The 25,494-nt window shown below is 44.1% G+C and overlaps 1 protein-coding gene across 1 annotated transcript; it reads left to right on the top strand.

The window, feature by feature from the left end:
* The first annotated feature begins 11,693 nt into the window (after positions 1-11,693).
* CLEC3A (C-type lectin domain family 3 member A) lies at positions 11,694-17,595 on the top strand. Its single transcript, XM_040075345.1, has 3 exons — positions 11,694-11,832; positions 13,484-13,564; positions 16,245-17,595. The coding sequence occupies exons 1-3, from the start codon at positions 11,718-11,720 to the stop codon at positions 16,634-16,636; spliced, it is 588 nt and encodes a 195-aa protein (XP_039931279.1). The 5' UTR covers positions 11,694-11,717; the 3' UTR covers positions 16,637-17,595.
* Positions 17,596-25,494: the final 7,899 nt, after the last annotated feature.

Genomic DNA, 25,494 nt, shown 5'->3' with positions numbered 1-25,494 from the left:
TCATAGTGATTGTCCTGTCTCTTAAAAACTCCTACACCTGCCATCATGTAAGATCAGCTTTCATTTAGGAACCTGCATAGTTGGTAAAAGGTTTGAAACTGTCTCAAATTAACATAATCTAAAAAATCAAAGGAAGACTTTCAGCTCCTGAAGCCTCATGATATTCAATGCTTGATACAAATTCCACCATTCAAACTGGGCAGTAGGGATTAAATGGGATTCAATTAAGAGATGCCACGGGCACTTCTTAGTTCAGGACCAGCAGCTCCCAGATACTGAGCAGGGGATGGGGTCTGTGACTGAGAACGGGCTGCAGGGTGAGGACTTGCTTCTTTTCCTTCAGAGATTAGGAGGGCTTTGATCTGTCTGGAAGAGTTTGGGTTTTTTTTTCCTTGCAGTGACTAGGCTGAGATGTTGGAATTAGCCCAAAACAAGTGGGAAAAGTATGGAAGGAAAATCTTTTTCTGTGAGTGCTGCGGGGTTGGGGAGTAGAAGGTGAGCATTTCTCTGGGACAGGTTTGCTCTTAGAACCACAGGGTTCGTGAAGCACCTGGGCCTTCCATGCCCACAGCTCCTGCAATCTGCCCCTCCTGCCCAGCCCAGGTGCTCTGCCAGTCCTGCTCCATCGGCCTCCACCTCACTGCTGGAAGCACCTCTGCCTCTGCCAGAGCTGGAAATGTGCCGTGTTCTGCCAGACACTGGCTGTGTCCCTGCCAAACACCATCTCCCTGACAAGCTGCAGGTTGCAGCACAAACCCTGTTGTGCCTGTCTGCTGGGGAATCTGTGAACGAGGATTCTCTCCTCCACGGAGAGCTGGGGCTCGCCAGCGGTGCTGCAGGACGTGATGCAGCATCTTCCTGCCCTGGAAGGACACCGTGAGATGGCAGAGATGCTGCGTGCATCATCTGAGACAAGGATTTCTCTCCTTGGGCCGGCCAGGTGCTAAGCTAATCGCCAAACATTTGTAAAGGCTGGTGTGCCAAATTTGCTGAGCAGTGACTGGTGTGTCGTCTGTTGTGACAGGCATTCTGTGGCCCGGAGCCCTGTTGGATCAGTGATGTTTTCCAGAGGCTTCTAGGAGAAAATATTTCTTTTGTTGCTAACAGAGAAGAGAGATGATAAGTGAAGTGTTTTTCTAAGTGAGTTTGATTTGGCAGATTATTTTTCTGCTTCTCAGCTGCTGGTTTGTCTGGTTTGTTTTTTGTTTGGGTTTTTTTCCTTCTAGTGTCTGCATTTCATATTAGAAATATTTTCCCACTGTTAAAAAAAAAAAAAAATCAAATCTCCTGTAACTCACTGTGTATCTCTTTGCTTATACAAAAGCATCCCTTTGAGTTTCTGAAACATTTCTGCTGTGGAAAGGAAAAATTAAATTATTTGTCCAATGCCATAATACTGCCATTTGGTTTAAGGACTGATGGTTCCTTGGCATTTAATTCTCCATTTACCAAAGGAATCCTAATTGACAGCAGCTGAGCTGGAAGCTTTGCCTGCATGGCTCACAGCTGCGTCTCAAATCCTACCTGCTCCAAAGCAATAGAGGTGCACAGAATCATGTTCTGAATGCCCTCTGCTAGGGCCTAGACAGGAAAGCTCCATAAAAATATAGGGGTTTGAGAGACAACAATCTAAATTTTCCTTGCTTTCCCATCAGACAACTCAGAGCACGAACCAACAGTGAATGTGACCATCAAAAGAATTTCCTGCTATTTTCTTGATCATTCTCTCCATGCCCATCTGAGTAATCACCTCTGGTGAGGGCAACCCAGGGAAAGGGTGACCCCCAAGGCAGCAGGTGCCTGGATTCAGAGGGGGCTGCAGATCCAGCCCTTCTGGCTCATCCTCCCCTGGTGAGTAGAGCCGAGTTTGCTCCACCTGAGGATCAGCTGGGAAATGGCATTTGCAGAGAGGGCTGTAAAACAAGCGCCATCATGCAGTCTGATTGCCAAGGGATGCTGAACCCACAGAGCAGGGGTGTGTTTGGGCACTGGAGGGGGCAGTGCCCAGGCTCAGCACAGGCACAGGGCACAGATTTACAGAGGAAATTGTCTTTAGGGTCTCACTGGAATGATCAACCTGGACCCTCTCACCCCAGCGTCCTGGACACCTCTGGCTGTCCTGCACCACATCTGCTCTTGCCAGTTCTCACCATGCACACATCAAAGGTCTCTATTTCAATTCTGTATTTCTTGCAGCACATTCCCTGAGGTTGTGGTTTAACTTAATAGAGCATACATAATATGATTCATATGAGATCTTTGATCTGTGTTTTGTTCAACATGTCAGCCGTGGATAAAGTCATTACAGCGTTCTGTTCGCTAATCACCCTGCAAAACAGGAAAATAAAAGGGTAATTGTTGCAAGCTTCCTTGCTTATTTTCATTAGGATGGCAAGCTCAACTCAAACTGGAATCTCAGGTCTCATCCCACTGGCTTTGATAGGGACAGCATCAAGCTGATTAGTCCTCTAAATGAATTCAACAGCTACAGCATTAAAAATTCAGCAAGTAATATTTATGTCCCTGTCAAAGTTTATTTGATGGGGAAAACCCCCACAGGATTCTTTTTTCAATCCTTGCTCAACTCTCCATGTTAAAATACTCATTGCTAAACCCAATTATCTTTCTTGAGGATGCGGTATTGGTTTATACTGTTTTGGGGTTTTTTTTGAGCCACTGGTGCAAGTAAATGATCTAAAATGGAAAATCCTTGCTGTCAGAGGACCTGAACTGTGGATTTGTGATGTGGGATGGACCAGCTGGGGATGTAACTTGTCACTTTGTTATATATTATATTTATTCCATGCAGAGCCCATAGTATTTTAGGAAACAATATTGACAAAAGCAGGACAAGCTATCCCCAGTTCTTTTAGTACATCTTTACAACAGTGAAACCCCAGCTGTACTGACACAATTGGCCTGGTGGGTGCCTGTCTGCAGCTGCTCTTCCAAGAGTAGAAGCATCTAGAAAATGTATAATCAGCCTGAGCCTGATGATTTACTGGGCAGCACTGGTATGAGGCTGTACAACACAGGGGATCTACCCTGAGCATTAAACAGGCAGAGGAGAGCCTGCTCCTTTCTCTTTGAGCTTGTTGGATAAGCAATACAAAATCAGAGCTGTCCTGATCATTCCTAGGGCTCTGAAGACATCTGCTGGAAATGGGAATAAACTGCATTAAGAGTGTGCACGACAGAATGAATGAGGAACATTTCTGAGAAGTTTATATTTGCACTGTCCCTAAACTGCTCAGCAAATTCTGCAATATTTTCCATTTGAAAGTATTATTTGAACATGTTTGAATAAATAGCCTGTTCATTCCTGCTGTTCTTGATGTCACTGAGGAGCAACATTTCAGTTTCTAAAACCTGCGAGTCTGAATGCAGTCTCTGAATTCCCTTCATCCCTGATGTGTGAGGTCATGCCACAGACATACATGGACAATATGCAGTATCATGTGCTGGCACTGAGGTCCAGGTCAGGTTTCCAGCTTTAAATGGATGTAAGGAGACCACACAAATCTCTTTCCATCTTCACATGCAAACCCTGATTACAAACCAATTTGGTACAATTGGTGATTCCAGGTCCTCTTGAAAGAGCTGCCCAGAAAATCAGACAATCTCTCAGGCCCTGCCTCTTGCACATGCCCAGCTGATATATCCCACAGCACAAAGCCACAGCTCAGGGCCTCTGACTGCACCTGGCCCGGGGGACAGGCAGGGGATGCTGCACCGGGCTGGGAAGAGCTGGGAGAGGGGCAGGGATCCAGGAGCATGACAGGAGGCCAAGCCCAAGCACATAGCCCAAGCACACACACAGTGTACGTGCCTTTGGCATTCTCCAACTCTACCAGAGGAATCTCATTTTTTCAGGAAGAAAAGAAGGCAAGGAGAAGTGGAGATTTGTGTTTTCATGACCAACAGGCACTTCCAGGTAACGTTACAGCATGAATTCCCTCAGTTCTGAAAGATGCTAGGCCCAGGCCTATAATCCCTGCTTATGAAATCTGCCTAAAATGCAGGTGTGTGCACCCTCCCAGGTGTAACTGCAGCCACCTTCTTGCTGACTGCTTCAGCTTTCCATTTAAACACTCCAAGGTTCTTCCAAACATGTAGGGCAGAGCTTGGAACACCCTGCAATTTCTGGAATGGACTAATCCTACTCCTTAAATACTGCCAGTACCTCAGCCAGGGTCTGGCTGCACCTCAGACTGTGCAGTGACTGCATTTTACACAGACATTATAAGCTGGCTTTGTGCTGGTTAACTGGAGTGCTGTCAGCAAACAAACTACAGAACACAGCACAAAAGACACATAAATATCTGCTGTGCTCATCTGCACTTGTGGCCTCTCTCTTCTGGCTTCAGCACCCGCCCCTGCTGGGTCCCTGTCCCTAAGGCCAGCAGCTCACAGGGCAGGAGGATGCTGAGCTGACTTGTCATGGTTCTTTCTGCCCTCGCTACAGTTCTGCAGGAAAAGGCACCTGAGACTTTAAAAGTCCTCACAGATTTCTGTGTTGTGTTCAGTAAAATGTTGGGAGCAGCTTTTGAAAAGACATCCAGCAGTAGCAGCATATCTGTGTGTGCTCAAACAGAGTTTGGAGGGTGGGAGAGCTGGATGGGAGGGGAAATTACACCCAGGACCTTTCTCTCCCAGAGACAATGCTATTTCTGCCTGGACATACTGGGCCATTAGTGAAAATTCCACCTACACAGGTCATTTTTTCTTTTCTGCTCCCAGCATCCTTGTGTGAGCATTGTCCAGTTGCTGGTGTGTGGTTTTCACTTCCATCCCAGCACATGGGCAGGGACATGCACAGAGCAGGGAGGTAGGGCTTGGTGCAGAATTTGTCCTCCCTCTTCCCCAGCCTCCAGCAAGCCAGGGCTAATTCCCACTGCTTGAGTTTGACTACAGAGACAAGCAGACATCTCCCAAGTAGTTACATTTAGGTATTACTTTCCTTTCCCGACTAGGCAGCTAAAAACTCGGTTTGCATTTTAAAGAACAGTGGTTTATTTGGGCTACATCCCAAGTTTTCCAAGCCTGGGGCCTGGCACGGGAGCTGATTATTCCTGTGCATGGGGCCAGTGCAGCTCCTAAAACAGTGAAGCAGGGTCAGCTGCTTGCAGATCCTGTGACTCAAGTTTTGGTTTGGCAAGGCAGAAAGCCTCAGCCTTTGAGCAGAACCTCCAAGTCCTCGGTGAAGTGCAGCCACCAAAGGCAGACATGATCACACACTCCTGACAAGTCTGAATTTCCATCCTGACGAGGAAAATCCGACAAACATCTACACACCCCAAAATATAATCCCTGTTCTGCCTGGCCCTCCTGGCAGTGCAGAGCAGCACTGCTGGAAAGCTGCTGTGAGCCTGTGGATGTGCAGCTTGGGCTGTCTGGAGAGCTTCACAGTGCCTAAACCAAGGCTTTGTCCAAATCAGTTTGTCTGGCACACATAAGGATGAGCAGAACCTGGTGAGATCATGTTAATGAGGCTGGAAAACCTCATATCAGGGCAGCTATGATGATCAAAACCGAAATATTTAAAGGGAGAAATTAAATGCTCAGGATGTCTTCAGGTCATTTCCAGGAAGGTAAAAAGGCAGCACACATTACAGGAGAAAAAAACAGCACAACAGGTAATTTGTGTTTACAAAAGAGAAAGAGATACACTCACACACATCCCGAGGGCTAAAAGAGCTGAGCTGCTGCCAGGAATTTCCAACATGGAAGCTTTGCCAAGTCCACAGGAGTAGCATTTGAAAAGACCCCTTTCAACTCTTCTATTTGCACCTGGACTGCAAAGAAACTGATTTAAATATTCTCCTAGCCTCCCTTATCTTTAGAGATGCCAGAGTCAGCTGATCTGTAAAAGGTCCCTTTTTTGAGAGGGATTTTGGTTTGCTCCCTGTGCGCATTTCACACGTCCAGTGAAACATTTATCTCTAAATAAGCACTTATTTTTTTGGGGTCCTTCCTGACTAAAAAAAACAGGCAATGACAGGAAAAAAAACATTGCATCTTCTTATCTTTGCAGCTGAAGGCCTGAAGTAAAAACGATTTGGCAGCTCTGACATTCCTGTGAGATACCTGAACACCATGAGAAAGGACCTGTGTCAGTGCAGAGTGCATTGGAGAGGAAACCAAAAGAAGAGCTCAGTGGCTTTTCTCACCTTGCTTTGTGTAGATTTGGTGAATCTCTTCTGTATTCTGAGTCTCACTGGCTTGGGTCAGCTGTGTTTTCTCTGTTTTACAACCTATAATCCATATCCAGTGGCATTTTAAGAGAATGACAGTGTTGAGGGTTAAGTTTCCTGTAGAATTTTTCCTCCTCCCAAGTTGTTAGGAGACTAAATGCTGAGTGCTTAACCTGGACAAAAGAAGCTGATAACTTAGTCTGGGGGAGGGAGAAAAGCTCCCGGAGAGAGCTGAGGGTGGGGGGCTCTCGAGGCTCTCGTCTTCCAGGGAGCACGGATCTGGCGACTGCTGGCTGCTGGAGTCCACGGGTAACGGAGAGGTCTGGCCCTGGCAATTCTACCATCTGTTGGAGTATCCAGGAATTTGGAGTTTTCTTCGCTGTCCTGCTGGATTTTGGGTGAGCCTGGGTCCTGCCGCTGCGGCTTCTCCGGCACTGCCACCTCTGCCTGCCGAGGACACCCCGTGCCTGCGGAGGACAGTCCACCGCGCCCGGCTTCCAGCCATCAGCGCCGGAGCTTCCACCGTTTGCCCTCGGGGTTCTTGGTTCTGTTCTACTATTGTTATAATTGCTGTTGGTTTTTTGTCTGTCCTGTTATATTTACTAGTAAAGGACTGTTATTCCTTTTCCCCATAGCTCTGACTGAAAAGTTGGGGTTTTTTTAATCTTCCAAATTATAATAACACGGAGAGAAGGATTTGAATTCCTCATTTCCTGGAGAGGCCTGCCTCTCCTTAGCAGACACCTGTCTTTTCAAACCAAGGCAGACAGGAATACAGGTGAGATGATTTGGTCACACAGAAAAGATGATGCTGTTTGTCTTAAAGATGTGTGATAGATATAAGGCAAGCCTTTCTGTTGCATTTTGCAAATCATTTCCCCTCCTCTCTGCTTGCTGAGACCCAGCTGTGAGATGCTTTGTGACAAAGACCCCAAAATAAGAGATGCAAAAAGCACTTATTCCAGAAGCTCAAAATACTGCCCTGGTTCATCTTTTCAGTTCACATACACTATTATATCTCAATTTTATTTCTTTTTTTTTAGCCTGTATTTCCAGCATGGGAATTGAATAGAACTGGACCCATAGGTAATAACAGCTCGGTTTGGACCTGGGAAATACCACGCTGAGAAACAGATTTATTGATCAATCAGGAACAGTCCACAGTGCCAAGGTGAGGCATGTGCTTGGGAGAGCAGAATCACATATCTAAAGAAGACATGAATGTCCTTATTTCAACATTCACTGACCAGATCACTGGTGGGCAGCCTGATTCTGCCATAAACTTGGGACCACCTTTAATTCTGTTAGTCAGAGCTGATCACTTGTACCCAGCAAATTTCCTTTCAAAACACCAAATCAGCATGAAAAAAACTGATGCCAAAACCCCAAAATATCATTAACAAGTTTCACAAAACCTCACATACCATAAGACTAGCCCTTCTCTTTTCTAAACACATTTTGTTTGTACAAATTTCCCCAAAATAACTTTGGTGTTGGGATGTCAGCCATGATTCTGCCTCATGCCTCTTAGGACTGAGACCAAATCCTTAAGAAAAACTGCAAGACTTCTCAAGGCCAAAGAAACCAAGCACACAGTAATTTTCCAAGCACGACATAATCCTTGACTAGGGGAGTTTGTAAAATTTACTACATTAAATTGAAACAAATAAAAATCAACCAGTGGGTCCCATTTACCCAAGACAGACATAAAAACTGATGTATTGGAGGTAATAAGGCTTTTACTGACCTTTCTGTTATCTACTTTTATTGACCATCCTGGCTCCTCAGATTGCCTCACTTGCAATTAATTCCTTAGCCTGGCAACAGCTCTGAACAGTTTTCATTTTCTCTTTATACTTTCAGTAGAAGGGGCAAATAATTACTCACCTACTCACAAAATAAATGGCTTCATTTTCCTAAAGCTGAGCTGAATTTTCTAGAACTGAGATGCTGCAAGAATAGAGTTTGCTCTGGTTCCAGGAGCAGGTACAGCCCATCCATCTCCCATTTGGTCGAACATCCCACAGCACGGTTAGCTCTGGAGCACAAGGGGGCTGTAAGTCTCAGTAAAATACAGACAATCTACTGGCAACGTGTGAGCAGTTCACTTCCCAACAGACTGAAGCACTAAATCTTTTTTAAAGCTATTTTTTACAAGTGCTGTTGTTGTACATCTGCAGCCAGACCTATTTCAGGAGCTCAGCATCCAGTCCTCATCTCACACTGGCTTCTCATACTCTGTGCCCCATTGCATGTTCTTTCCATAAAACCAGGGATAGCTGAGAATGAAGAGGAAAAAACTGCTGTAGGAAGACTTTTCTTGAGCCAGTTTACAGGAGCATATAAAGGTAGAACTGTCTCTGAAGGAAACCGAGTTTTTACCTTGAAGAGTCTCTGTGGAGAAACTGAAAAAAGCCTTTTACCAAAGGATGTTTATGCTCTGAATGGTCTGGTTGTCTGAAAGCAAATGGAATGAGGTGAGATGGGAGCCAAAACCCCAGGTGCCACTGCAGCACAGCAACTCTGGCTTTTGCAAGATGTTTCTTATCAGACAGAGCACTTCAAGAGTGCCTCAAAGTGAGCTAAGCACTTCAAGAGAAACCACAATTCTGTCTGCATGCACAGGTTCTACTGCAGTGGTGTAAATAAAAAAACCCCACAGTCCCATCCTAGTCTGGATGCAGCTCTAAAGCAATGAGAATATTTATATCTATATAGTATACTCTGATAAGGAAAGAGGAATCATTTGTTTCAGGAAAAATTACTTCTATTGGTGCATAATTGTGTTCAATCCCTGGGTTATGTTATGTTACATATTATATTATATTATATTATATTATATTATATTATATTAATTATATTACTATAACTATGCCAGTAAAAGAAAAATTCCACCTCTAAATGACATTATAATGCTGATTTCAAGGCCATACCCAGCCCAGGTACTCACTTCAGGGATTCTCCTGTGTGGCTCCATTTCCTGCCTCCTCACAGTAGCACTGCCAGGTTACATCTTCCCAGCAATATATTTTGATTTGTTCTCTGGCTCTCCTGCTCACTCACCATACCCAAGAAGTGAAGCCTGCTTCCCCAGTTGCTATAGGTTAGTCATAAATGTGGAAGCTGTTTCTTGGGTACTCCAGAGGAATTCTAGCCCCTACATCCTTGTGGTCTATCCCAGCAGCTTCAAGGGCAGCTTTGTGATTCACTTTTTAGGAGTGAAGTCCAGCTGAGCTACTTGCAGACTGGCAAAATGGTCAGAGAAACTACTGGATGAGGGGGATTAAGCTCTCAAAACAGAATTTCAACTCTGTTCTTGAAGGGACGTTACACAGCGTACTCCAAAAAGCAGCTTTTCACTCAGGCTCTTGGCCAAGAACTGTCAGAATACCAAATCCATGTTTTCTTTATCCCTCTGTTTCTAGTGATTTGTGCGCTGCCCCAGTAGAGTACAGCTCTTTCTCTGTCAGACTCCTTTCACAGGAAGAAAAGGAGCCTGTGTTAGCAAGCTCAAGTTCCCTGGGGCAGGAACAAATCCATTCTGGTACTGAGACCTTGAACACACACACTAAAGGCCTGTTGAGCCAGCCACTGCTCCAGCCTCTCCCAAAGCCTGTGGGACAGCTAAGCTCCACATGAAACAGCTCCAGGGGTTTGCAGCTCCCTTTTCAAGGCGACCTGAAATGAGCACAGGTTAAATTGTCAGGTTGAAAGCTGCAGTGGTTCAGGATCAGCTTAATGTGCAATTCCACAAGATCTGAGAAGGCACCAAGTGAAAAACTAACTGGAGGCAGTTATTGACTCAGCCATTTGTCCTTAATTAGCTCATATTGATGCCCCAGTACCATTGGGATAAAGTACGGATGAAGCCTGAACTTAGGGCTTGCTCTAAAGGACAGATTAAATCTTGAACTAGACCCTTGCAAAGCTCCTTATTTTCCTCTCTGCCAGCTCACATTTCAGTTCTGGTATGCTAGTTGGAATGCCACATTTACCATGGGCTGAAATTTGCAGCTGTGTGAGATGTTTTGGGGCAGTTCTGGGTGGGTGGGACCCACAACAGCCGTCTCTGGTGTGCTGTGCTCCAAAACAGCTGAGGACTGAGCAAGGCTGAGCCAGAAGTTTCCCTGCACCATGTATGTCAATACTTCAATATTTTGGAGTAGGACCACTGGAACTAAGTTTGATAATATCAGGATGCATTTATGGAAAGTTTCTTAGCTAGTGGTTAAGAGATGTTTGCTGGTGGCGGACTATGAGAATACAGGGAGTTGTTCACAGGTGTCCAGGACATATAGGGCAGGTGTGGTTTGCACTGGAAGTACTGAGGTGCCTTAGTGGAGGCTGAAAAAAGCCAGTAAGCATCCATTCAGTACACCAGCATGGTCCTAAATCCCAGGTTTCTTTTTTAGTAAAGTAGTAAGTGCCTTGATCTTACAGTCCTGATTAAAAAAAAAATCAGCAATGCGAGCAGAATGTAATCAAGGCAGAGATGGCAAAGGGATGTCAGGAAGAACAGTTCTGAAGGACATGAACTGCACCAGCCAGCACCCAGAAATGGCTTTGGTGTCCACATTTTAATACACCACTCTTTTAATGGGAGGGGGAAAGAAAAGGAAAAAAGAAAAAGTGTGATGGGTGGGAATATTTTTGTGACGATTTCATTTGCTCACCAAAATCAGGGAGAGGTTCTACTTCATATAGCAATCTCAATTAAAAGCAGCCCCACAGAAGTCCACAGAGCTCAAGGGCAAATGAAAGAAATTCAAACTCAGAGAGTCCTCCAGACCCCAGGGAGACACTGTCCTGCTTCAAGCACCTTATGTTTTACTCTGACTCTATAATCAGAACTTGGGAACCTTTGGGAGAGCATTGCTACCCTTTGTTCCCCTGACTAAACCCTGCTGATTGCTGTTCTCAACCAGAAATGCAGTCATATCTATCAGGATTTTATTAACTCTTCATAAACCAATAAACTCCTCACATAATGTGATTTTAATGCATTTTTCCTCTCTGTGGGTCTGTAGTTGCAGTGTTTGCATTTATTGAGGGAGCAGCATCCTGGTTTTGCTTCAGTGGAAGGTGATGGCCACTGTCATGACTTCACCAGCCTGGGGCAGAGCCATGCTGGATGAGCCTCTGACACTTGTGGAAATCCTCTGGCTGCCCCTCCTCGAGGCTGGCAGAGCACAAACATCCATCTGGTTTTCCATAGGTTCTGGCTGCGGTGTTCGAAGAGGAGATGCGGCGCGTACGGGTGAGGCAATCAGTGCGGTGCTCGGCGCCGGGACAGCTGCGCTCAGAATGGAAACAGCACTTTCGCCTGAGAACAAGGGGCTGTCTTATGCCTCAGCCAGCTCAAGCATTAACCACATTTCGTAAGCAAGGAGTCCAGCCAAGGCTGCCAGCACATCTTATAAAGCTGACCTCAGGCAGTCCGTGCTGATTTGGGTCCAGGTGACCTCTCTCAGAGCGGCTAACGGGAATCTCTTCAAGCTCCTTCTTAGGGTCTTTCAAAGAGACATGGCACAAACCAGACTGATGATGTTTCTGCTCATAAGCTTACTGCTGCTGGATCAGACCGTCAGCCAGGCTTCCAAGTTCAAAGCCAGGAAGCACAGCAAACGTAGAGTGAAAGGTACTGGGTCTGAACTGGGAGAAGGGATAGAAGCTTATAGACTATGCAAATTTACTGTGTACTTTAAACAGCATTGCATGAACCAGAAACTAACATTACACAGACGTTTATTTGTAAAGGACACTTGAGTCTATATTATATCTGTCTTTTAAATATTTTTATGTGAGTTAGCAAAGCCACAAATAAGGTGCCAGAATGAATTATGGAAATAGAGCTGTATAACAGCTGCAAATATTCTGCTCTGTTCTGGCTGTTCACCTCTGCCAACATTATTTAGAACTCACAGGTACAGCTGAGAGAGGACTCTGGCTGATCATGCTTAGTTATACAGCTACATTGACTAAGATCAGAAAAATAGAAATTCACAGCGGGAAACGAGCAGAAGGATTATTGTTCAGATTTTTGTACCTTTTCCTAATTTTAACAGAACACCTGTCTACTCTTTGTGGAATATTATTCCACTTGTATGAAATGTACTGTGAAATGGTAAATCAAACTAATTAGCAGGTCAACATCAAAGAATTAGCAGAAGATAAAGCACCAGTTCCCACAGCAAACCTTACATTGCAAATAGAAAACCACAAAATGCTGTTTAGAAACGTCTGTGTATTTAATTTAAAGACTTATTTCTATTAAAAGCGGGTATGATGGCAGCTCTCTAATGGCAAATATGTGAACTCCTAGGTAATTAAAAAACTGTGGCTTTGATAAAGCCATTGTACCAGAACACTGAGCTGCTCTGGAGCCACACAGTTGTAGACAACTTCTCCTGTAGATCCCTACTCCTTTGGGATGTCTAAGGTTTTAAGTTTAGTGGTCCTAAGGACAGGCTGCTCATACATTTTTTGTGCCAGCACAAAGTAGCAGTGATTGGAAAACAGAGAATTCTGCCTTGGGGAAGTAGGGAGCACTGAAAGACATTATAATGATTTAAAAAAAAAATTAAAAAAAAAAAAAAAAAGAGGACACGAAAGTGGAGTTATGTGCAAGTTGGCTTCTTTTCTTGCCCCATCATATTCTTGGTGCTTTTTAAGGTGCTACAAAATGCTGATTTAGAGTGATTTTGCATGACTTAAGTCCCCAGGCCCTCTCTGTACTGAGGGTCAGAAGAAGGCTAACCCTGGGAAATAGAGAGTGCAGCTCAGCTAGCACATCTGCAATATTCACAGTCAGGTTGGGTTTTATTTGTTGTGCCTCCCTGTGCTAAAACAAAAGTTGTGGGAAACTTTCATGCCCACAGAAATAACATTTCTTTAAAGAAACACAACTGGTGTTCTGCTATTTTTTGTATGTCATGTCCACACAACAGAGAGTACAGGTTCAAAAGAAAAAGGGACATTTTCTGTAAATTAGATACCAGCTCACTAAATAATGATTAGCTGTAACAATCCATGATTTTCAAACAGTTTTTAGGGCAACATCCATGATCAAATATGAGAAGGAAAGGCAAAGGTGGGTTTCTCATGTTTTTTTATAGGAATCCCAAAGGAATGTTTTCATTAAGGACAAATCTTTTAAAAGAAACAAAATGCATCTCAGCAATGCAGCAACCCATGATATTTTGAAACAGCTTTTAACACTTAATTTTAATTTATTTATTTTTTTACTGTGTGCATATCTGTTAATTTCTGTATATTCTTTTTTGTGTAAGAAAAAGATGATCTGAAGACCCAGATTGACAAACTGTGGCGAGAAGTAAATGCTCTGAAGGAAATACAAGCACTCCAGACAGGTAAAGCAGCTGGTCAGTGGCTTCCAGAAGTTCTCACTCCCTCTCTTCTCCACTCCCATCCCTCTCTCTAATGGGATTTTATGACAGGAGTACAGATCCATCAAAGAAAGCATGGTGTGCCATAGCTTTACCAGACAGAGAAGTGTTGAAGGAAGCATTCAAGTGAAATCAGGTCTCTACTAATGGGGAATGAGTGGTGATTCTTCACTGAGAGCAAGAACTACTTTTGTCTTTGCTATGCACAACTTCAGGCTCTGAGTTTTGTATCATCAAAGGCAGAACAGTGAGGGCTCCTGGGTCTTGAGAATTTTGGTGGTCAGCAAGTTAAGTGCCCAGCTTTGAGATGAACATATACTCAAATGTGAATGTTGCCATAAAACTTCAAAGTTATATCCACTGTGAGTTCAGAAATATTCTGGACCAATGTGCAGTGTCCTTTAAGTATTTAAATAACCAGATGGAAATTTCCAAACAAAATAAGAAGGGTAAATACACATGTACCTACTAGACAGTTGTGTTTTTTCACAGCTGTTGACACAAAACCTGGCATTTAAACTTGTACAAGAGGACATTACAGAGGAAATTACGTCATTCTCATGAAACAGAACACATTTTCCTTAGGGATGGTAGTATCTGGGTTGTTCAGTTTTATGTCTTGGGTTACACAGAGGTTTTTGGGCTTTACAAAATATTTTTATTTCAAATGTCTTATAAGAAGGCTTTAGAAGTTTCTTAAAAGAGGGAGCCTGTGCTAGACAAGTAATGCTTGTTTAAAAGTAATTCTTGTGTTGCTTCCAGAAGGAGCTTGGGAGGAAGCATGCAGTGGCTTAGAAATGAAACCAGAACTGGGAGCCTTTCTCTCCTCAAAATTTATTTTGAGCTTTATTCTAAATTTATAACCCACACTGTGCAACGGGAATCCAAATCTGGCAAAAAGACACCTATCACCCCCCTAGCTCTGACTGTCTTTGTTAATGTCCTTGTAACAACTGAAAAAAGGAGCTCCATTTTTAGCTTATGGACATTTCCAAGACACACCTTAAAAATCTGATTTATTTTGCATGAACTTCCTGGGCCTCCTTTCTACATAGTGTGAAATATGAAATACTGCCACACACCATTTTGCAGCACATACTTTCTCCCTAAAGACATCCAGTCCTCATCATTGCTGCTCCATTGCTGAAGTAAAGTCTCTCTGATCTTTCCCATAAATATACATTTGCTAAAGCATTCCACATTTAATAATTAGGTTAATTACTTCGGCCAATAGAAGGGTTAAAATTTGAAGGTTAAACCCTAATAGAAAATGATGACTCTGAAAATGTAGCTAAAAAATGCAGTGAATATAACTGGAAATATTAAAAACTTGAGGCATAGGCTGTGATCCAAAGTGACTTCCATATCTTGTTGATCAGAGACATAATTATTTCTTGAAAAGGACAGATTACAGGAATTAGATTTTGGAAAACATCAAGAGAGAAGACGTACATAAGTACAAGATGAGTTTAAGCAATAAATGAAATAATCTGCAAGTAATAACAAGCAGGATTCAAAAATTAATTGTCACAAGAGTCTATTCCAGGCCTTTGGTCCTTCCTCAGCTCAGAAGAAACACTCCACCAAGAAGGGTTCATCTTGCCATCCTTATTTTTCTTGGGAGAATCAGTTTTTCACAAATCTGCACTAGGAGAGCTGGAAGGCAAACTTTAAGGATTTCCTCCTGTGCTCCTGCCCCCACATACCTCAGGCTGCAACCCCCCCAGCAGCAGCTCTGCAAGGCAGTTCTAGTGACAGAGCAGCTGCCAAATTAACCCTCTGGTCCATCTGGACTTTACATCAGGACTTCCCCAGCAGAAGTAAAAGCAAACGGATTTATAAATACAAATGTTTAGAAGATTGGGTCCACATTGTCATGTAAGCTCAGGAGTAAGTATGCACTTTTAAAAAGCGCTTATAAGTCACTTTACCTCATTTGGATTTAGAGTTTGAAGGGGGAGACTTTGCTGGAAAGAAAATAAAGTAATGCAAAGAGAGGGGAATATGCAATCTTCTACAGATAGAAATTACACTTTTATTAATCACTCAGAGAGTTGTATGATGAATTTCAAGTCAACGTTTTCCTGGTCAGCAGGACGCATTTAATAGAGCACATTTCTGTCCTGCCTTTGCTTGCTGGAAACTGAGCTCAGATAAGATGTAAAAATTTACTTTACTTAAATATCACCAATAGTAAAAGACACTTAGATCTGTCTCCGCTATAAAGCCAAACACAGATTTCCAGATAACCAACTTAGATCTGGCAACAAAACAAACATCCACACCTCATCCATTCCATCAGTTTCAAGACTGGTGAAATAAGCTAGAAGCCGTGTGAAAGCAGGACGGTTTGGTAACAGGGGCACTGAGCACAGGCCTGGGTTATATTTTAGCAGTCTGTTCCCAAAGGCACACGGACGTGCTGGCTGCACACGGGGTCCTACATGAACTGGAGCACCAGCAGGTAAGTCTGACCTTACCCCGAATTTCAGGCCCATTCTGTGGAGTCAAGAGCCTTTCACTTGCTGAAGGATTTGTCTGCTCAAGTTTCAACATGCTTTCAGAAAATTATCATTTGGAGAACCCTTACTGAAAGCTGAGGCCCCCACTTGTACTGAAGGTGCAAACTCCTGTCTGTTCACAGTGTGTCTTCGTGGGACCAAGGCCCACAAGAAGTGCTACCTCATGTCAGAAGGCACCAAACGTTTCCATGAAGCCAATGAAGACTGCATAACCAAGGGGGGGACATTGGCTATCCCGAGGAATAACGAGGAAACAAACATCCTTCGAGATTACGGCAAGAGGAGTGTCCCCGGCGTGTCCGAGTTCTGGCTGGGTGTCACTGACATGGTCAGTGAAGGGAGGTTTGTTGATGTCAATGGCATGGCCCTGCAGTACTTCAACTGGGACCGTGCCCAGCCCAACGGGGGCAAGCGTGAAAACTGTGTCTTTTTGTCTCAGTCATCCCAAGGCAAGTGGGTGGATGAAGTCTGCCGCACTGCCAAGAGATACGTTTGCGAATTCCTGATCCCGTAATGACATACACAAAAGACCACGGCCCTGTTTCTGGTTACCAACACACACTTTTGCTTAGTAACCCCTCCCACTTAGAGAGTGGTGATTTAAAACTATCCCTCTCCTGCCTTGAATTCGCTCTTTCCTGAAACATGAGTTTTCTCTGTTAATTTATTTTCTATTCATACGCTAAAAACGTTTACTGAGTACTCTCATTATGTACAGAGATATATACTATGTTTTGGCCTGCATTGTATCATATTTTGGCATAATACTTCAGCCTGAAGTTCGGGTTGCTGGATTCACCTCCTATTTCTGTCCTTTACCTAGAAAATACTGCTGCATGCTAAGCCTTGCCAATATGAGCAGTAGGGATCCTCTCTGTTCTAAAGTTTAAGAGTGACCTTGGGCTTATGTGAGCTCCTGTGAAAAACAACCATCATCCTTTACAGAGTTTAACTGGAATAATCTGTGGCCAAGAATTTTACCTATGGGTTAAGAATGCTGAACGAAACAGAAAAATCTGATGTTAATTATTTAACTACATGCAGTTCACAGTGATACACCGCTAGAAAAAGGGGGAGTAGCTGTTTTAAAACATTAGTCTAGACATGTTTACCTCTAAATGTCTCAATTACGGTTCAGTATTTGATGTCATTAGGAACATTTCCACAGAAGAAAGCAGCCTGGGACTAGATCCCACTCTGCTGTGTGAAGCCTTGCTAAGCCTGGTCTCCTGCAGGCTCAGACGGGCTCTGCCATTCACAGAGAGCTCCTGAAAGCTCCGGGAGGGAGACAGGAGCTCCTTTCTGGCACAGTGTTCCCACTCACCCACATTCCCACGGGATGGGCAGCACACCCCAGGGGAACAGGAGAGTGGGGCAAGACCACCTGCAAATGTTCCAATTTCACACCTGACATCTGAAAATGAAGTAAAACGCGCTGGTTGCTTTTGGCTGTTCTGAACCTCACAACAGAGACTTGCCTTCATGTCATAAATAGCAGTTTCTCTCATTTTGTTTAAATATTTAAATATATTGCTGCTTGGAGGATAAAATTCCTATTCCTTATCTATTAAACATGAAAGATTTTCTTAAATTATGCAATAAATTTGCAATTAACAGTATTTAATTGTTGTAGTATTTTTGACTGCTTATGCACCCATGTGAAGGCCATTCTTTCCTAGGACTTTGCTTGAGAATTCAAAAAGGGTACTTTTTTCCTACTATTGTACTTACAGCCAAAAGATAAAATTTGGATCCCTGCTGTATAATACAGCCCAAAAGCTGCATAGGAACATACTACTCAAGGCATCTGTAATGTGTTGTATTTAAATTCGTTTTCCAACTCTTAATGTATTTGTAAAATAGCTTGATTCTGAATTCTCTCATTTACTCCTGAGTTGAAATAGAGCAGCAAAAAGGGCCCAAATATATCCAATTTTCTTTCAAAATCTACCAGCAGTTGCTAAAGTTGGGGTAAAAATCTTTGTTACCTCTATTTGTATATAATTAAAAGTCTGTATGGCTTCTTAACCTCTGATTTGTCTGAAATAAGCCAGTATCTCAGCATATCCCTACAGCTACAGTCAAACTGAAAACTCACTACAAATTCCACGCCTTGTTTAACTGGCACAGGACTACATTTTCATCAGCTGTTTTGCTGGTGTACCCATTATAAAGAACGTGAGACACTTCATGGAGTTTCCCTACAAGGTGTAAAATTATCACATAAACATCTCATTTTTAAAAAAATATTTTCCGGGTGATCCTGTAAGAAAACATTTATCGTCTTGAGACCAGCAATAAAAACAAACCTGTGACAGTGGATGAGATTCTTGGGGAGAATCCAGCTGAGTTCTCGGGATCAGCCCAGATTATATTGCAGAATCCTGGAATGCACATGGAGCTCTTTAGATCAGAGACAGGTAATGAAGAAAACATCTTCAGCTATCCTGTCTATCCTCTGCTGTAGAAACACCATGATAAATGGAAGAAAATGGGCTCATAGAAATTTTATAAGCATATAAACCTTCCCAGAATTTTGCCTGCACAGCACTATAATTTTCTATATAAAAAATATTAAATATATTTGCCAATATATGGTAATTAAATAGTATCCACTGGATTTTGATAACACGCCAGGGGTGTTAGGAGACTTGATGTAGTCGTTGCCCACCAGAGACAAACTTTGCTCCCTTTTTTCAAAAATTTAAATCCAAATTTTTCAGTCTTCATTAGATGCCCTATGAAACTCAAAATTCTACTAGTGTTAAAATAAAATCAGATAGTTTCTTCAGAAATAAAAACTGTACCTGATGCCATGTGAGCAGCTATATATGCAGCTATTCAGTAATGTTAATGACTACAGCCTAAGTCCATGAGGCACTTCTAGGAAGAGTTAATGAAGAAGTTGCTAATAGCACCCTACCTGAGCAGTGCACACTATAAATCATTATACCTCAACCTGAACTCTGATGGTTTGCCAGACACCACCAAGTAGGCTGAAAAATGGTCGGTCCCCTTCCAAAAAATCAATCCTATGCACATGACAAAACAATCAAGGCAAAATAAGAAGAGATATGTTGGTATGAATAATAAAAATATAATAAACTCATATGAAACACATTATGGCAATGAGGTACAAAAGACTCCATTTCCACAAGATTTGGCAGTCAGCATTTTGCTCAGGATAGTAGGTGGCCCTTGGTTTTCAGAAAGGTTGAAAAGTACTCTAAGCCCAACAGAAAAGCTTTTTCTAGGTATAAGCAATTTATTGGTTGGCTAATCCATGTAATAACTGTTTACTAAGGAACACGTTAAGCACTCTGTAACCTTTAACAATTTATTTATAAGTGTTAATTAATGAAAACCACCTTTTTGTTAGCCTGCTGTCAGCATGATTAATCTGTTCTTAGTGTCACGAAAGACAAATGCCCCCAATAGTCTCCTCTGGCTTTCCTGGCAAGTGGGAATAAGTAGGAGTGAATAAACAAGGTTACATAGGAAACACTGATGAGAAGGAAATGATTACTATATGAATTGGGTAATTCTACTGAAATACTGAGGGAAGGTGATCAGATTAGAATGTTCTGGAGACTCCTCCAGTTTTCTTTCCCAGGCATCACGTCTGTGGTGTTGCATTGAAAGAAGAGAAAAAGGCCTTTGGTGAATAGAGAAAGAAGCTCATTAGCAGAGCTGGGTGAAGAATGGGTTGTCCGGTTTTGTGGTCAAACCAAAAAAAAAAAAAAAAAAAAAAAAAAAAAAAAAAAAAAAAAAATTGTTCACAAGTCCCCCTTAGCCTTCATGCCAACCAGGTACTATTAAAAGGTGATTTTTAACACCTTCTTTTTGTTGTAATACAGTAAACTTTGCTGCAGTTAGGAACCCCTATTTCTCTTACCTGTGCTTCTTGCCATTCCCCTGCTTGGCAGAGTATTTACACTCCACAGGCATCTCTGCTCCCCTCTTGTGTCAGGAAACAGGTCTGAATTCTTGTTCTTCTGTAAGATCAAGACACAGCTGACTTTTATTGAGGAAAAATTAAATAGCGCCTTACCAAGCTCTTCTCTCAAAGGGATGACACTTGATGTTAGGAGTTAATGAATCATGTGAAAAACATTCAGGAATATGATCTTTAGCTGAGAGGGCTGAGATCTGCTTTTTAACACTCTGACATGCTACATTTGAGTATTCCAACTACTTGCTGAATATTTGTAGCAGGAGATCCCCATTGGAGGATTGTGTGTAGCTTAGGGCTACAAAACTGTGTGTTTGGAGATATTTATTAACATACTTTGGGAGTTTCTTGTTACCATCAAAGATAGAACAATTGTGAAGAGTTCTATGAGTTTGATCGAAGAGTTAAAATGCTGGATGCTCTCCAACTATGGAATAGGGGGTTCAGCATAGAAATATCTGTGCCAAGAAAAGCAATTTAAAAATGAGTAATGAGAGCACATTGCTAACCATTACTCTTAAAAGATGTATTTTTCATTTTTAAAGGCTGCACAAGCACTGATTATTTTTGGACATAACTTTCCCTTTGGTCCCTCTTCAAACCCACAGAATATATATATATTCTCATTCAGTAAGGAAAGGTCAACACCTTAAATCAAACATTGTGTGCAGTCAAAGCAAGACTTTCAAGGGAGCTCATGACCAAGTTTTAAGGAGTACATTCAGACCCAAGACCCAAGGTCCAACAGTGTCCAATGCTCAATAATTGAGCCCTTTTGAAAGTCCAGCTACTTGGTGCCAACATGATGTTCCAGCCGTTGGAAATTTTTTTCTCTGATAGAGACATACTAATGCACTCTGTTTTTCAGGTCATTATGTACCAGCTGAAATGAAATCCAATGCAGCCATTAACTTGCACTTCTATAAATGCTTTTTTTTTTTTCTTATTAGATCATCTTAAAATTAAAATTAAATTAGGAGATTAGGCAATTGTGCCTGGTGTTTTATTTTGTAACTGAATTACCGGATCAGTAGATATCAGGAATGTAAATGAATGTAATGGTAGCCTCTTACTGAATTCAACCTAATTTTCAGGCAGAACAAGAATTAGCTGGAGGTCAATAAAATAGTCCACTGAGTTGTATGTAACATGCATAGGGGAAGAATTCCCACAGTGTTACCAAAGAAACAAAGTTATGACTACAAACCAGATGTGATATGCTTCACTGGCACAACAGAGATTCCGAGAGAGACAGAAAGAAATGCAAGATCAACAGATAAACAGTGGACAGTGATCCAAAGGAAAACAAGAGGGGGTGCAGAATGACCTATGGTACTTCTTTATGCAAATACACTATTTGAATCATTTGAAAATGCAAGGTGGAGTCAAATCCCTCACAAGTGAAATGTCATTAACTGTTACCAGCAAAATCAGAATCAGGTCAAGATTTTTCAGAGTATTTAAAAATAAATATTGCACTAACTTCTCTGACTTTAATAAGTCTTGTTTTCCTTGACATAATTCAGCAGCCAGCCTGTGGAAAAACTCCACTAAAGCATTTTTGTAGAGTTTATCAGAAATATTGTTTTTCTTTGTAGTAGTAAAGAAAACTCACCAGGATGCTACCAGTTTATGGAGCTGACAAGTACATCCCATGCTATGTTACCTGATTTTGTCTCAAGACTGCTCCAGCCTGAGACTTGACAGGGTTTTGTGTTTTCAGTGGGTAGTAAAGCCAAACTCTGAACACACAGCTGAGGCTGGTGTGACTCTGCTGCCCAACTGCAAGCTGCAGTCTTGAAAGCAGATGGCAAACAGAAAATGATCTCAGATAAACCCTGACAGCTCTTCTATATGGTTACATGAAAACTTGCAGTAACCTTAAGTCTTGGTTGTATTAATTGGTAATTCACCCCTAAGTGAACTAGAGTTTTTGAGAGGAGGGAAGAAATTCTGATAATGTGAAACAAATATTATGACATTTCACTGTTGTAATTTCTTTATTATTTGGTGGGTTTGTAAATGAAGTTGTATGGGGTTTTTTTTCCCAGAGTATTTTCATATGTACTATAAACTACTGTCTTCAAAGAGAAATGTGTCATAAACTAAAGCATTCTGCACTGTAGGCTGGGTACCTGTTGAAGGGATTTTCAAAATCAAAATGGATGGTGATGATTTCTTAAAGAATTGAAATACAAAAGGCAGAGAGGGTGCTGTCAGACTGCTTCTAGTCCTCAGGATCCACATTCTCAAACCAATTTTGCCATGTATGAGATACCTCCTCCAGAAGGATTTCCAAGGTGTCTAAAGTGCTAAAAAACCACAAAAACCAAACGAGCTACAAGGGGATCCAAGAGCCCAGGCTGTGCCATTTCAGTGCTTGCTGACAGTGAAAGGTGAACTGAGGTGAACACAGAAAATGTCTGAGACCTTGCCTGGTGCTGCTGGAACTCCACTGCAGAAAACCTCCTGAGCTTCAGCTGCACTTGGCACAGCAAACCAGCAGTAGGATGGAAAGTCAGGGCAATGGTTCTGAGAGATCAACAGAGACTCCAAAGAGGGTCCAAGGGCATTGAACTTGGGTCAGAAACACCCCCCTATCTGCCGAGGCAGAGCAGACAGTGAGGTGGGCGCTGCCCCAGGGTCCTCCAGGAGTGAAAGACAGAATTTCACCTCAGAGTTCAGAAGCCCTGGGGGCAGCAGCCCAGCTCTCCTCAGGGATAGCTGGGGAGCTGAGCTGCTGGAACACCACCCAGAGAGCACAGCGTGCCCAGCACTGGCTGGTGCTCCTGCAGGGACAGGCTTTGCTCTGCTGGGGTAGAGCTTGCTTTTAACAGCTTTCAACCCAGCAGTATGCCCAAACCAGAAATAACCCTCAGACCTTGGGTGAATCACCCAGATCCAGGAACAAACCCCAAAACCAGATCCACCCCACACCTGGCAGCAACACCCAAACCCGGCAGCACCCCCCAAACCCAGCAGCATGCAACTGACACACACTCTCAAACCCTGAAGTTTCCCCCCTAGCTGGCAGCAAGCACCACACCCAGGTGCATCCCCAAAACCTGTTGGCAATCTCCAAACCTATAAACAACCCCAAGCCCAGGGACATATCTTAAACCCAGCAACAGTCCTGCAAGTCCAGGAAGAAGCACCAAAAACATCACTGAACCAGGCACCTCCTCCCAGGCAAGGAAGCACCCCAGAGCTAGCAGCGCTGCCCAGGAGGCTGAGGCTGTGCCGTGCCCTCCACCCAGGCTCCCTAGTCCAGCCAGGACAGGAAGGCACTGTCAGTCCCAGGGAAGAAGAGAATCCACTGGTCCCATGCCCTCTAGAAGGGCAGAGGAGAATGACTGCCAAATGAGAGTGGGATCACCCAATACAGGCAGATTAGAGGACTTTATTGTGCCGGGTGAGAGGGACCCAGCCTTGGGGTCAGCACATAGCTGGTCCTGGGATGGGTTTCTGGACGGCTGTAGGGCTTCTTCTCCCGCCGCTCCTGCCGCAGGAGGTGCCGGGTCCGTATGGGCCCAAAGTGGGAGCAGCTCTCCCTCGTCATGGCCGTGGTGCATGGGGAGCCCCCCGAGGCAGGGTCCTGCCGTACGTCTGCCATATGAGCCAGTGCAGTGGCGAGCGCTTGGAGAGCCTCTGCCAACCCAGAAGGGACAGCAGGATACACGTGAGGCCTCGGAGCCCCTGCAATGCCCTCCTTCCTCAGCAGCCCGGGCAAGCTCCTTCCTCGGCAACCCATCACCTCTGCGGGTCACACGGACTCCCAGCACGCTTTTAACACTGCCTTGGGTCATAACGTCACAGTGGCTGCTGTGACAGCACCACTGCCCCTCTATGTGCACACAATGCCCCCAGTTTGGGACAGCGGGCCTTACGTGCGCTGACAGGGACCGTGGCGATGGCGGGTACGGCTTAGTGGGGAGCACAGGGACAGGGACAGCTCCGGGGGATGTAGAGAGCACTTAGAGGGGGGACCTTGGAAAGGCCGGGGCTTGGTGATGTCAGGAAAATCCACAAACACCAGAGGTTTATGTCCAAAAAGGAGACAGAGGAGTCCTTCAACTTTTTTTCAAATAAAGGGAGAAGGTCTGTCGTGGCATGTGGCGGTGCATGGTTGTTTCATGAGGTTTTTGATGATTTATACGATTGATTTATGGTTTGTACAGTTGGTTTTTTGTAATGGTTTAATCCTTTGTACCCCGGTTTTTCCCAATGGTTTCTCCCAGAAGCTGTTTACCACAGAAAAGTTCGTTTCATGTCAATCATCCCTACCCTGCACCTGTCTGTCATCCCTTCCTCCCCCTCTGGCACCTGTCTGTCACTTCGGGGCCCTGCCCTGGGATCTGGAATGTTCCAAGAGGGGCATCGAGTGATAGGCTTGGGCCAGAGGAAATCCCTCCCCCTTGCCCGGGATTGGACTACCTGCCTGTTGTTCATTCCCTTAACCACTCCCTTGCTTTCCCCGATTAGTCGGATCCCTGTCACCTTTCTTTGTCCCTCCCCGCTTTTAAGCACCTGTCAGGTTGCTGTTCAGGGCTCTGTACCGCAGCTACTGAGAGGTCAGGAGGTCCCGCGTGGGCCTCCGATAAAGTCTTTTCTGCAACTGCCATCAGAGTCCGCTTTCTCTCTGTCGCCAGCGCCGCCCTAACAACATTGCTGTCTGCCGTGCAAGGGGGGAACCACGTACCCACGGGAAGGGGAAAGCCAGCGCAGCCGGCGATCCCGGCCCCAGGCACGCCCGCCGCGGTGCCACTGAGCTAGGCCGGGAGCGCGTTGGGGAACGCGAGAACTGGCACTGCGACGCCGGCAGACGGCCGCGGTGTTGGCTCTCTCGTGGTTTCGGAGGGCACTGCCGCCTTCTATCGCAGATTCACGGCTGCATGTTGCCCTCTTGCTTTCCCCCTTGGCCGACGTACTAGGAAGGAACAGCCTTTCCGAAGCACTTAGCACATCTTTCCCCTTGAATCTACTGTTTTACCCCAAAGTTTAGAAGTTCAGACTTTTGCAGACTCCCTCGTCTATTTAAGGAGCCAAACTGTCAGGGCCTGATAAGAGGCCCATTGCAAAGACGTTAACACCCATATCTTCATCTCAGATTATTTGTAGAGACATTAGGAAATCTCTCTGCGATCCGTGATACGCAAGTGTGGCCTGGGGCCATGTTAGTGGCGCTTGGTGTGGTGTGGGGCGCTGGTGGCTACTCTCTGGCACAGATGTGTCAGGCAATATAAACAGTCCTGGAGAGTGCAGAGTCGGAGGTGGGGGACAGGCGGAGGCACTTGGCAGCACTGTGCTGGGCGAAGATAACCCCCGCAAGCCCCGGGCGTTCGGGCAGGGCCATGCGGGCACCCCCGGGGAGAAGGGACACCGCGTCCTCCTTGCCGGCAGCGGCCGGGCCGGAGCCCGCT

Source organism: Hirundo rustica, chromosome 11 (assembly GCF_015227805.2).
Source record: "Hirundo rustica isolate bHirRus1 chromosome 11, bHirRus1.pri.v3, whole genome shotgun sequence".
Lineage (NCBI taxonomy): Eukaryota > Metazoa > Chordata > Aves > Passeriformes > Hirundinidae > Hirundo > Hirundo rustica.
The sequence above is the reverse complement of the archived record's forward strand: the minus strand, read 5'-3'. Positions and strand labels throughout refer to the sequence as shown.

Excerpts from the sequence above, each read along its gene's own strand:
- CLEC3A (XM_040075345.1), top strand. The coding sequence starts at position 11,718 with ATGGCACAAACCAGACTGATGATGTTTCTGCTCATAAGCTTACTGCTG. Across the intron at positions 11,833-13,483 it reads CAGCAAACGTAGAGTGAAAG|AAAAAGATGATCTGAAGACC; the intron begins GTACTGGGTCTG and ends TTTTTGTGTAAG. Across the intron at positions 13,565-16,244 it reads AATACAAGCACTCCAGACAG|TGTGTCTTCGTGGGACCAAG; the intron begins GTAAAGCAGCTG and ends GTCTGTTCACAG.